The 14,656-nt window shown below is 35.9% G+C and overlaps 1 protein-coding gene across 2 annotated transcripts in view; it reads left to right on the plus strand.

The window, feature by feature from the left end:
• UGP (UDP-glucose pyrophosphorylase) overlaps nt 1-12,801 on the plus strand; it is an 86,716-nt gene extending 73,915 nt beyond the window's left edge. For both annotated transcript variants that reach the window (XM_075303355.1, XM_075303354.1), the window contains exons 6-9: nt 1,545-1,770; nt 1,841-1,979; nt 5,278-5,687; nt 12,000-12,801. In XM_075303355.1, coding sequence (XP_075159470.1) covers nt 1,545-1,770; nt 1,841-1,979; nt 5,278-5,687; nt 12,000-12,107 — 883 coding nt within the window. In that variant the 3' untranslated portion in view covers nt 12,108-12,801. The remainder of the gene's footprint in view (nt 1-1,544; nt 1,771-1,840; nt 1,980-5,277; nt 5,688-11,999) is intronic.
• The last annotated feature ends 1,855 nt before the right edge of the window (nt 12,802-14,656 follow it).

The raw sequence follows: 14,656 nt of genomic DNA on the forward strand, positions 1-14,656 counted from the left end.
ATATCTAAATCTGAACCGATTTCTTCCAAAATCAATAGGGTTCTATTCTGAGCCAAAACACATACTTGTGCCAAATTTGAAGTCGATTGGACTAAAAGTGCGACCTAGACTTTGATCACAAAAATGTGTTCACGGACAGACGGACATTGCTATATCGACTCAGGTGCCCACCCTGAGCATTTTTGCCAAAGACACCATGTGTCTATCTCGTCTACTTCTGGGTGTTGCTAACATATGCACTAACTTATAATACCCTGTTCCACAGTGTGGCGCAGGGTATAAAAATTAATTGTTCCAATTAAAAAATTATTTGATACTATTAATTGTTGTGATTGATTTTTGTTTCAATTAAAAAATTTGTTGAATCAAGTAAATTGAATATTTTTAGCACTCAATTAAGACTGTAATTGGAAACATTTGCGTGAAATTTTTTCTGTGATTTATCATGTGGTTATAGGTTATATACAGTGGTTGCATCAATTTTCTTTCCAATAAGCATGTTTCAAAAATATCAAAATTCGATTAGTTGAATTTGAAGATTACAGAAAGTTGACTGTAACTACCTATTTGTCAAAAATTTGGAAAATTCAACTTTTCAATAAATGCGACTAGAGATTTTTGAAATTTTGGAAAATTTGACCTTCGACTTTTCGAGTTTAGCAATCGACTTTTTGAAAATTTGGAAAACTTTTCGTTTACTTCAAAAATAGAGGGACTTGAATGGACTTCTCGACTTTTAAAATTTTCCAACTATTATTGAAATTTAGATTTTTGACTTTCGTGGATTTTTGACTTATGAGTTGTGTACACTTCAGGTAAAAATGGTTTACCTCGTTCCCTTTTCAAACAGACAGAAGAGTCGGTTTTAGTCGATTAGTCGAAATGTATATTTTCGACTTTTGTGTCCCTAGTAAAGATTGCAAGCCAGAAGTTACTCTTGAGGTCGGTTAGCCTACCAAACCTAGTATGGATTTCTGGTCAGGGAGATGTAGCAAGAAAAGTCAACGCAAATGAGCTAACAAGACTACTTTCAAAGAAATCTGTGCACATAGCAAGCAATAAAAAAAGCTGCAGAAAAAGGGAAAGCAATCAGTGTTTGCCATGATAGCAAATTTTATCTGGACTTTTTATTTTATGTGTTTCCATTAATTTAAGCAATTCAAAGCCTTAAAAAGGACGATTTAGCGAATTACAATGGACTACTCTTTTTAAGTCGATTGGCCCAAAACATATTTTAGTTCGGTGAAAACAAACAAAAGTCATAATCTGAGCAATAAGCCACCAAAATATTTAATGGTCGCATTTGTTAGCTTTTAAGGACTGGAATTTCGAATTTTATTAATTAGAGTAACACTTTAAATTCCAAAAAATTCAAGAATTGATCATCGCTACATCGAGGATTGTAAAAATAAACAGATACAGACTGCTGCTTTGTTTTTTTTTTGTCATTTTCTACATCACTTTGAATGTATACATATACTATTTGGAACATAGCACATCGCATTGATATTCACATGACATGATTAAAAAATTTTTCTTTGCAGTTGGTATCCACCTGGTCACGGTGATTTTTATGACACTTTTCGCAATTCTGGTTTGTTAAAGAAATTCATTGATGAAGGCCGTGAATATTGCTTCTTGTCGAACATTGATAACCTGGGTGCAACGGTTGATTTAAATATTCTAAATAAATTAGTTGGTGAGGAGCGCGATGATAAGCCCGTAGAGTTTGTTATGGAGGTTACCGATAAGACAAGAGCTGATGTTAAGGTAAGTCAATAACCCATGATTCTATGTATTCTGTGAATTTGAAACATTATATTTCTAATCTATGTTGCAGGGTGGTACTTTAATACAATTCGAAGATAAACTGCGTCTTCTAGAAATTGCACAAGTACCAAAAGAACATGAAGATGAATTTAAATCGGTGAAGACATTTAAATTTTTCAACACTAACAACATCTGGGCCAGTTTAGGAGGTAAGTGTGAAAAGTCTGAAACAGACTAAAATGTCAAATTAAGGGGTAACCACGGTTGCCACTCAAGTCCATAATCTAGCAAAATTTGGAGAATTTTTTTCTATAGAAATAAAATTTTGTTTTTATTGTTGGTTTGTACTTCAATCATATTTCTGTAGCGCTTTCGTCCCGGCCAAGGACTCGTCAGCGGGGTTTTTATAACTCAAATCAATGAAAAATGAAAAAAAAACTGAGATCAAACAAAATTCTTTCAAAAAAATCTTTCCTTAAAAATCCGATTAGCATTATAGAACAGAGAAACATAGGATAGGAGCGGGGAACTGGGAACAATATATAAAGGGATCGAAATGGAAGGCAAGGGGACGACGGGAATAGAAACCGTTTTTCTTACGGTGATTAAAACCTCTCTGGTTTTAGAGATATGTGAAATTCACTAGTCACTCCAGCCCATAAAATAAGAGTTATTTTTATAAAAAAAAGTTTATTTTTTTTAATATTTTATTTCTTTTAATTTTGTAATTTTTTATACATGTAACATTCCCTGCCTCCTTAAACTAAAATCACCCCACCTATCCTGTGTAATAACACAAGATACATTAGCATTTTCCCAAACAACAATAAAACTGCACTCAAATCTATGATTTGACAGTGGCAAAGGAAAATAGATATGTTTGTACAAATTTATTTCGGCAATGGCCGGCTATCATAAACTTTTTTTCGGAAGATTCAAGTGCGGTTCACTTTGGGTTTAGTGAACTGCCTGAATTTATTCTGATAAAATTAGTTTAGTTTTGCTGCAAGTAGAGGATGCTGATGAGGAATGTGGTAATTCCAAAACGTGCGTCCATCCAACCAGCTTGCAGTCTATAGGGCTAACCTAACATTATTTTCCTCTGTTGGTTAAGCTACTTTTGTAGTTTAGTCAACGCAATGGTTCTAAAGCTGACAAATATGAAATAAAATTTTGAGAACATTTTTTAAAGAAATAAAATTGTGACAAAACTTTCTATAGAAATAAAATTTTAACAAAATTTTCTATAGAAATAAAATTTTGACAAAATTATCTATAGAAATAAAATTTTGACAAAGTTCTATAGAAATAAAAATTTTTAACAAAATTTTCTATAGAAATAAAATTTTGACAAAATTTTCTATAGAAATAAAATGTTGACAAAATTTTCTATAGAAATAAAATTTTGACAAATTTTTTTATAGAAATAAAATTTTGACAAAGTTCTCTATAGAAATAAAATTTTTAACAAAATTTTCTATAGAAATAAAAAATTTTAACAAAATGTTCTATAGAAATAAAATTTTGACAAAATTTTCTATAGAAATACAATTTTGACAAAATTTTCTATAGAAGTACAATTTTAACAAAATTTTCTATAGAAATAAAATTTTGAGAAAATTATTTATAGAAATAAAAATTTTTAACAAAATTTTCTATAGAAATAAAAATTTTTAACAAAATGTTCTATAGAAATAAAATTTTGACAAAATTTCTATAGAAATAAAATTTTGACAAAATTTTCTTTAGAAATAAAATTTTAACAAAATTTTCTATAGAAATAAAAAAATTTAACAAAATTTTCTATAGAAATAAAAAAATTTAACAAAATGTTCTATAGAAATAAAATTTTGACAAAATTTTCTTTAGAAATAATATTTTAACAAAATTTTCTATAGACATTAAAATTTTTAACAAAATTTTCTATAGAAATAAAATTTTGACAAAATTTTCTATAGAAATAAAATTATGACAAAATTTTCTATAGAAATAAAATTATTTCATTCGTTTTGTTTTGTTATTGTTGGTTTTTGTTCTTTAATCATTGTTGTTGTGTTTTGATTTCAGCTTAAAACCATACATTGACTAAACTACAAGTGTAGCTTAACCAACAGAGGAAAAAAATGTTTGTCAAATTTATTTGGGCAAAGCCCTATAGACTGCAAAATGGTTGGATGGACGCATGTTTCGGAATTACCACATTCCTCATCAGCATCCTCTACTTGCAGCAAAACTATCAACCAATTATCAGAATAAATTCAGGCAGTTCATTAAACCCAACAGTAAACCACACTTGAACCTTCCGAAAAAAGGCTTTACATTGATAGCCGGCTTATGCCGAAATAAATTCGTACAAACATCTCTCTTTTGCCACCATCAAATCATCGATTTGAGTGAAGTTGGCTGGGTTTTATTTTGAGCGTGCTTCCTCTTCTTTCTTTCATTCGTTTTGTTTTGTTATTGTTGGTTTTTTGTTCTTTAATCATTGTTGTTGTTTTTTTTGATTTCATCTTAAAACTTTTCTCTTTTCCTTTTCTCTGTTGGTTAAGCTACACTTGTAGTTTAGTCAATGTATGGTTTTAAGCTGAAATCAAAAAACAACAACAGAAATAAAATTATGACAAAATTTTCTATAGAAATAAAATTTTGATAAAATTTTCTATAGAAATAAAATTTTGACAAAATTTTCTATAGAAATAAAATTTTGACAAAATTTTCTATACAAATAAAATTTTGACAAAATTTTCTATAGAAATACAATTTTGACAAAATTTTCTATAGAAATAAAATTTTGACAAAATTTTCTATAGAAATAAAATTTTGACAAAATTTTCTATAGAAATAAAATTTTGACAAAATTTTCTATAGAAATAAAATTATGACACAATTTTCTATAGAAATAAAATGTTGACAAAATTTTCTATAGAATTGAAATTTTAACAAAATTTTCTATAGAAATAAAATAAATGAAATAATATTTGATTTGGATTTTGAAAAATTCACTTCGTCCGAATAATGTCGAAATTAGTTTCAATCTTTGCAAAACATATATAGGAACTTAGGTTAGGTTAGGTGGCAGTCCGATGTATCAGGCTCACTTAGACTATTCAGTCCATTGTGATACCACAGTGGTGAACTTCTCTCTTATCACTGAGTGCTGCCCGATTCCATGTTAAGCTCAATGACAAGGGACCTCCTTTTATAGCCGAGTCCGAACGGCGTTCCACATTGCAGAGAAACCATTTGGAGAAGCTTTGAAACACTCAGAAATGTCACCAGCACTACTGAGGTGAGATAATCCACCGCTGAAAAACTTTTTGGTGTTCGGTCGAAGCAGGAATCGAACCCACGACATTGTGTATGCAAGGCGGGCATGCTAACCATTGCACCACGTTGGCTCCCATATATAGGGACTTGATTCTTCTTAACTATATTTCCTAATTTTTGACAGTTTAGAGATGTCCCATTTATAACATTGTATATTAATGTCATTCAAATTTATTTCAGCAATTGATCGTGTCCTGCGTGAGCGTACTTTAAATTTGGAAATCATCATTAACAACAAGAGCTTGGATAATGGTTTGCGTGTTATACAGCTTGAAACAGCTGTTGGTGCTGCCATGAAGTGTTTTGATGGAGCCGTTGGCATCAATGTGCCTCGTTCTCGTTTCTTGCCGGTGAAAAAGACCTCCGATTTGTTACTTGTAATGTCCAATTTGTACCATTTGAAAAATGGCAGCTTGGTTATGTCGCCCCAACGTATGTTCCCCACAACGCCTTTGGTAAAATTGGGTGAAAATCATTTTGCCAAAGTTAAGGAGTTCCTAGGTCGTTTTGCCAATATACCAGATATTATTGAATTGGATCATTTGACGGTATCTGGAGATGTTACATTTGGAAGAGGAGTTTCATTGAGAGTAAGTACTATGATGTTTTAACAAATGATGATTTTGTCAATTAGAAATCTTAATGTCTAAATAAAATTAGTAGTTAGCAGATAGGTTGTATTTCTTAACGAATCTTCAAATTATTCTTTAGAGCTTTCTTCGTAGTTTCTTGGTCTACGAGCGATAGATAACGACACTAACATAGAATTTCGCGTAAACCAAAAATCCCTGAATTACATTCCATTCGTTATATTCTACACATTCTGTCCAGCGACAATTTTCTGTTTGAAAATCTCAAAAAACTGCCCGCTGGGTAATGGATAAATTTTATAACAAACATTTTGTTGAAAAGATTAGGGATTGTGATCTAAGTCGAAAAGACACTTTCTCGACATTTTGACTAAATAGTTGAGGTGAAAAACTGCTTACCAAGAGCATTTGTGCCATACCCTCAGCATTACCGCATACTTGATAATAATGACATACCATTGCCACACATCAAGTTTTCTAGAGTACTACCACGAATTTGTTGTTTATTTCTCATACACTACATATTTTACTAATATCACATCCACGCTTACAATTTAGCTTTTGTAATGCTACAGAGAAGTAATTTCCTTATCGGACATGTTCTTGCGAAAGTAATCAAGATTTCCATTTAATAGTTACTACTTAGAAACTATTTTGTATTTTTTTTTTATTCATTTTTAACTATCTTGCCCCCTTAAAAGTAATGTTCTTCAGATAACATATAATACACTAATGCCACCGATTTTTCCAATGCTCGAAACACACTTTCTAGTATAGCCAACAGCTTCGATTTTTCTTTTATCTTCTCAAAGCAAAGCAAAACGCTTTCCATAGGAGTTATTGGGCTTTGGATTCAATGTCAAAGCCATACTTCCATGATGGGTCACCAGTAATGACCTTTTTTGGTTCTTGTTGTTGTAAGAGTTTTTAATGTAGTTTCATCCATTTTGTTCTATGCTTATGTAGTTCAATTAATAGCCAGATCAAGGAACTCTGCGACAAGGATGGGCTGTGTCCAGAGTGATCTGGTGGTGAGATGGGTAGGATTAGCTGGGCAAGCGAAAAGGTGACCAGTGTAACGTGGTCCTTGATTACAGATTGGACACGCGTCAGTTACGCTGCTATCAATCACTGATAAGTAGGAATTGAGGCGGCTGCACTTGCCAGATCTTAGTTGGGCCAAAACTACCCTGGTCTGCCGTGGGAGGTCTCTCTCCTTCGGTGCTATGGGCGGCAGTCGGACTCCGAGAACAGGATTAACCTTGTAGCTTCTCACCGCTTCAGCTACAGTATCCTAATGAATCCTGTTCAGACCTGTCTGGTATGCTGCCTGATCTAGAGGCTCTCTTCTATAATGCTGATTCTCGCGCTCTAGAAGATGAAGATCAAGCCTTACATTCCTGGGTCGAGGTTGTCTATCCACAAGATGGTGATTTGGATGACTGCTTCGATAGCAACCCAAGATGTACTGCTTTGACAACATGTAATTGTATCGACGCACCGGGATGATCTTGGTCTCCGCATAAAGGTGATCCAGGGGTGTACTGCGGAGACATCCTGTTGCAGTTCTAAGGGCAGCGTTCTGACAGGTTTGGATGTTATTCCACTGCGTGTCGCTTGTTTGAGGTGTTCACACTGGCGCTGCATAGTTTACCACTGACCGGTTTCTTTGCCCGGTCCCCAAGTGCTGCCGGCAAGCGACTTGAGGACCTTGTTTCTACCGCGGAGCCTGTTACAAATTGCAGTGGCATGGGCAGACGACTTAAACAGGTTGTCGAATGTTACCCCGAGTATCTTGGGGTAGTTTACTGTCGGAATTATTTCGCCATCGACTCTAACATTCAACTGCCTACGTACTTCCGCCGTCCATATAGTGAACAGTGTGGCTGAGGATTTGGTGGCGGATATCCTCAAATTCCTAGCAGTGAAATAACTGGTAAGATCAGCAATGTAGGCGTTTAAACGATAGGGCTGTTTTCTTTTAGCACTGGATACCCTAAGCCGTGAAGGACTAAAAGAAAACAGAGTACTCGTTTATCCAGGACATCTCCAAAAATATGCAACACTGTCATCAGCTGTTCAAAAGCAATCACAGAAAAGAAGTGAAATCTTGCATTTTTAATGTATGAAATGCTCCAATTAGTAATAAATATTTACTTCTGCGATTATTTATGACACTATACCACTTTGAATTTCATGTTTTTTAATAAATTAGTCACAATAAAGTGCTATTGTGAATCGATGAAGCGTCACTTTATCAAAACACAATCTGGCAAGATCGGCGCGACTTGCACTGATGAGATGTTCTGGATAGAACACCAGTGCAACGATGTTCTGGATAGCCCATACAAATGTTGTATGCAGTGCAAAAAGAAAACAGCCCTGATCGCATATGTCATCAACAATGGGCCCGGATGTCATGATTGTACAGTTGTCCGCTTATGAAACCATCTCGACGCAGTCAGGAGGGGGTGGAATCGAGGACAGGTGTAGATTGAACTGTGCCGGAGATTTCACCCCACCCTGGGGAACTCGCTGTTTAACTCTACGGGGTTTCCACTTCTTGTCCCTGAATTCCACGTACGACTGACGTCCGCACATATAATTCAGCTCCCAATGTTTCGTTCCTGCCGGTAGGGACGTATTCTCGATGTCCTCGAATAATGTGGCATGGTTGGCCGTATCGAATGCTTTTGATAGGTCAAGCGCCACGAGGACGGGCTGATTAAGCCACTTATTAATATGTGTCGAATGCAAGGCATGCAAGGCTGTCGTCGTACTATGTAAAAAATTCTCCACAAGGCTGGGGAGGAGTGGCTTCAGTAGTGGAATCATCTTACCCATCTTCCAGACATCGGGTATAATGAGTGATTCCAAGGACAAATCGAGGAGTCTAGTCAGGTACTCAACTCCCAGTATTCCCAGATGCTTCAGCATTAACATTGAAATTCCGTCGGGGCCCAGCGCCTTGGATGGTTTCGCGCTGTTGATGACATTGGTAACTTCGGCTGTGGTAAATTGTGGTGTGTCATCTGCTCGGAGATCACGTATGCGACGAGTGGCTCTCCTTTTCGCTCTGTCACTCTCGGGATGCTCGACAAACTGTCGGTTGAAGTATTTAGCGCATCTCTTCGGATCAGTAACAGTCACGTCGCCAAAGGTGACTGAAATCCCATTATCCCTCGTAGCGGGGTTCGAGAGGGCTCTCACTGTTGACCACAATTTAGCTGTTCCTGTGCCTAGGTTACATTGCTTCAGGTGCTCTAACCATGTGTTCCGCTTGTGCTCGTCGACTATCTTACAAATCTCTAGATTCAGTTCCCTGATTCTAGGGTCAGCAGGGTTAGCACGACGGCGTTCACAACGCTCGTCTGCGAGTCCCGCAGCTGGGAAGTTGGGCCTCACTTGGGCAATTCGTCCAGCTGGAATGAAGCGAGCGGCTGCTGCGTTGATGATGTCCCGGAACGCCCTCTGGGCAACATGAACATGAGAGGGGGATGGGAGCTCACTGAAGCGGCAATCTGTATATTCTCTGAAGCCTTCCCAGTTGACTTTCTTTTGGATTATAAACGTCCGGCGTTCAGAGGTTATGAAATCGGAGGGTCTGGCCTTTTTTGGTAATCTGGATCATCGTTGATGATGTTTAAGAGCTTCTGAGCAATATTGATTTCGCTCAAAATTTAGCAATTTTGTACTAATTTTCGCTGCTACACGTTTCATAACTTGACATGAGAACAATATGCCAACTTCATCAGCAACTTTTCTGATCGTTATTCCACTATTATCCAAAATCAGTTTCTTCATTGCTTCAATATTTCCATCGTTTATTGACATGCTCGGGCAACCAGGACGAGCATAGCCATTTACATCTTCTCGGTAAAAATCGAAGAGCACACAAAACACGTGTAATGTGTGTTTTTGTCAAAATTCGTTTTTATTATTCAACATAGTTCCCTTCAAGAGCGATACAACGATTATAACGACCTTCCAATTTGTTGATACCATTTTGGTAGTACTCCTTCGGTTTTGCCTCAAAATAGGCCTCAGTTTCGGCGATCACCTCTTCATTGCAGCCAAATATTTCCCTGCGAGCATCCTTTTGAGGTCTGAGAACAAGAAAAAGTCGCTGGGGGCTAGATCTGGACAATACGGTGGGCGGGGAAGCAATTCGAAGCCCAATTCATGAATTTTTGCCATCGTTCTCAATGACTTTTGGCACGGTGCGTTGTCTTGGTGGAACAACACTTTTTGCTTCTTCATATGGGGCCGTTTTGCCGCGATTTCGACCTTCAAACGCTCCAATAACGCCATATAATAGTCACTGTTGATGGTTTTTTCATTCTCAAGATAATCGATAAAAATTATTCCATGCGCATCCCAAAAAACAGGCCATTACTTTGCCAGCGGACTTTTGAGTCTTTCCACGCTTCGGAGATGGTTCACCGGTCGCTGTCCACTCAGCCGACTGTCGATTGGACTCAGGAGTGTAGTTATGGAGTCATGTTTCATCCATTGTCACATATCGACGGAAAAACTCGGGTATATTACGACTTAACAGCTGCAAACACCGCTCAGAATCATCAACACGTTGTTGTTTGTGGTCAAATGTGAGCTCGCGCCGCACCCATTTTGCACAGAACTTCCGCATATCCAAATATTGATTAATTATATGACCAACACGTTCTTTTGATATCTTTAAGGCCTCTGCTATCTCGATCAACTTCATTTTACGGTCATTTAAAATCATTTTGTGGATTTTTTTGATGTTTTCGTCGGTAACCACCTCTTTCGGGCGTCCACTGCGTTCACCGTCCTCCGTGCTCATTTCACCACGCTTGAATTTTGAATACCAATCAATTATTGTTGATTTCTCTGTGGCAGAGTCCGGAAACTCATTATCAAGCCAAGTTTTTGCTTCCACCGCAGAAAACAGTATTTTATCAAAACACGAAATTCCTTTTTTCCATTTGTTTCACAATAACAAAAGTTGCTTCACAAAAGACGCTCTATCTCACAAACTAATTGACTTACAGACGTCAAATTTTGACACGAATCATTTGAAGGTTGGTACTATACAAAAATAATAAGCATTTAATACTAGCGACGCCATCTATGTGTCAGACCGTGGACTTATCAGCCAACCTGTTATAAGTCTGATCGGGTTCCGCTACATGGTGTTAGAAAGATGATATTTCGTACTAAAGGGTGATACGGTCAAAATTTGGTCAAGGGAAAACGCGTGTAAATCGGTGAAATCGTTTATTTAAAAAATCAAATTAAATTTCTTTTTCAAGTTCAATTAGTATAAAATTCAGGAAAAATATTCAGTTAGGCTTTCGCTTTTCCAAATCCGAATTGCCGGGCCTCACGCTTGACACCTGCCATCAGATTTTGTACAGCCACCTTGTCCACCTTCTTCGCCGCAGAAAGCCAGTTTGCCTTGAACTGCGGCTCGTCCTTAGCAGTTTTTTGGTCTTCTTTAGGTTCCGCTTGACAATAGCCCAGTATTTCTCAATTGGGCGGAGCTCTGGCGTGTTGGGAGGGTTCTTGTCCTTGGGAAGCACCTGCACATTGTTGGTGGCGTACCACTCCATGGCCTTTTTAACGTAATGGCAAGATGCCAAATCCGGCCAAAACAGTACGGAACAACCGTGTTTCTTCAGGAAAGGCCACAGACGTTTATTCAAACACTCTTTCACGTAAATTTCTTGGTTGACAGTCCCGGAAGCTATGAAAATGCTGCTTTTCAAGCAACAGGTACAGATGGCTTGCCAAACCAGATATTTCTTTGAAACCACCGGCAACTCTCTTTGTCGTCTCAGCGGCTTCCGGTTTTCGATTTCCCCCCGATCCAGACTTCCTGGCTGTCGACAAACGTTCCCCAAACACTTTAATTACATTTGTAACGGTTGATTTGGTAACTTTTAGCGATTTTGCTAGCTTTGCGTGCGAGTAGCTCGGATTTTCGCGATGCGCGAGCAAAATTTTGATACGCTGCTCTTCTTGCTTGGACGGCATTTTGACAACTGAAGAGTGAATTCCAAAATCAAAATAGGAGCAACATTCTACACACACACACCTTCAAAATGAGGGGTGTTCAGGGTTTTTAAATGCAAAATATTGACCAAATTTTGACCGTATCACCCTTTAAAAATGCTTTTCTGTTTTGTGATCTTTTTGAGCGTGCGTCTCAGACGGACACTAGCAAACAGAAACTACTCTATATTTATATATGTTGTGTTATGCCGGTCCCTTCCGACCTTTAGCCTTTTTTTGACATGTTCCTAATTATATTCTCTTTCTATTTTTTAGGGTACCGTGATAATTATCGCTAATCATGGTGATCGTATTGATATTCCAGCCGGTGCCATATTGGAAAATAAAATTGTATCTGGTAATATGCGTATTTTGGATCATTAAGAATGATCCACATGGAACGTTCTTAGAATTTCAATTCCCTTAGGAATTTATATTCGTTCTTAAAAACCGCCAACACCTCTTAAAAAACACACACAAACTAAACCAAACTCAAACTTATCATTCAACCAACTCATTATCTTAGGAATCCTATGCTTTAAGTATAAATTTGAATTCACATAGTGCTTTAAAGCATATGGTCTAGTTTTTTTTTCTTTAACCAATAGGGTTAATATAGTATATTATTGCACTCTTTGATATTGGCGCGTGTTTTTTTGTCAAACAAAAAAAAAAATCCCCCTAATTATTTTCTTAAGACTAATCGTATTTCTTTTTGTATGTAATTTGTTAAAATTTTTCTCTCTATGTAACACCTTTTTTTATATATTTTTGTTCTTTAGGATATTTTTATACATTTTTGTATATGATTTTGTAATGATTTGTAATCGATTTTATTAGCTTTCTATTGTTGGTAGGATATCCCAGTAGCATACCCATTACGTTTATATTTATTAATAGATTCAACTGTGTTTTATACGAAAGTTTTATTATTGCGCGAATACAAAGAACACACTAAATTGAAGTAATGAAATTGTGACACAATTGTTTACAAATATGCAATAACAAATTTATATTTTGTTGTAACAATTTTGTGAAAAATGGCAATAAATATATATATATCTTGTTGTTAAATAAATTGTCTTTTATTGGAGAAAACCCGAATAAGATCTGGATGGTAAGTCGTAATCATAGCGGAAATTGACGTAGTTTAATGAAAAGAAAAGGTGGATTTTGTCAGAACTTTTAGAAGACGCCTTGTAGGTTGTTGCAAAATTACGAAAGGTTGAATTTTGGAAATAAGTCGTATTCGCCTTTTCATTTTCAGCAGTGTTCGAATTTTCCTCCGGCGCAAAAGGTCAATTCGTCACAGTCACGGACAGTCGATAACACGATCGCGAAGCCAGATCTTACTAGAGACTATGGAAATGTGGATTAGCCAACACTGAAACATATGTATAGTCAGGCTTGTAAGATGGGTATCTGGCATTTTTCAATAGCATAATAATACCAATTCCTTAATCTTCATGTCCAATTAGCTCGCATTTAAAATTGTAATTAATATAAAGTAATTGATTTGGACGAAAAACCAGCCTGCGTTGATATCAGGCTAACATAAAAATTTCTTTATATTAATATATTTTATTAAAAAACAAGTATATACAGCAGTAAGTTCGGCCGGGCCGAATCTTAAATACCCACCACCATGAATCAAATATACTAGTTTCCTTTGGAAATTTCAGGGGGGTTTGATGACAGATATTTTCCCAAGCAGATCAGTTCAACCAGTACGCTTCCCACAGATAAATGTAAAGATTTTACCTACACAGAAAAAAATTTCACGAAAATTTTTCCAATTAAAATCTTAATTGAGTTTTAAAAAATATTCAATTAAAAATTTAATTGAATCAACAAATTTTTTAATTTAAATAAAAATCAATCACACAAATTAATAGTATCAATTAATTTTTTAATTGGATCAATTAATTTTTTAATTGGATCAATTAATTTTTTAATTGACTGTCAATTAATTTTTTAATTGATACTCTCATTTCTGTGATTGAAGACGTTTCAATTAAAAAATTAATTGGATCAATTAATTTCGTGATTGATTCAGAAAAAATTTTGTTTGTGTGTATGAAGACTAGATCAGTTTTTGAATTTATAAGAACCATTTTTTGTTTGAGTTTTAGAGGAATCATAAAAATTTCTTGTAAGTGTGCAAGAAAATGGTGAATTAACGCCTTGATTTGAAATCTAAAATCTGTAGATTTTCATCCCAATTATTTAAATGATGACGAGAAGTAAAATCTGGAAATTTTGCATTCAGTTTCAAGCAATTTTCATGATCAGTGCGCCTTCTATACCCTCAAGAAGTGAAATCTGTCTATATGGAGGCCTTACCAAATGGACTGATAAAACTAAATCATATACACTTTGTTATGGGTCCAAAACGCCAGTATATTTTCAATTTGTGGCAAATTGGATAAAAACGACAAGTTTTAGAAACCCTAGGAGATAAATCGGGAGTTCGGTGTAATGGGGGCTATACCAAAATATGGAAGGGTACACACAGTATTCAGCACATTTAATTGTAGTTCTAGAATCTAGACCCCAAACCGAAGGGCTGGTTTATAAGGGGGCTATATCAAAAACTGTACCGATACTCAATATATTCGGCACACCTCTTTATGGTCCTAGAATATCTCTAGATTCCAAATTTTAGGCAAATTGGATAAAAACTACGGATTCTAGAAGCCCAAGAACATAAAATCGGGAGATCAGTCTATATGGGAGCTATATCAAAACATGGACCGATACTCACCATTTTCGGTACATCTCTTTATTTTCCTAGAATACCTCTACATTTCCAATTTCAGGCAAATTGCATCAAAACTACGGATTCTAGAAGCCCAAGAAATAAATCTGGAGATCGGTCTATATGGGGGCTATATCGGAACATGGTCCGATAATCACCATTTTCGGCACATCTC

Source organism: Haematobia irritans, chromosome 4 (assembly GCF_050003625.1).
Source record: "Haematobia irritans isolate KBUSLIRL chromosome 4, ASM5000362v1, whole genome shotgun sequence".
Taxonomy (NCBI): domain Eukaryota; kingdom Metazoa; phylum Arthropoda; class Insecta; order Diptera; family Muscidae; genus Haematobia; species Haematobia irritans.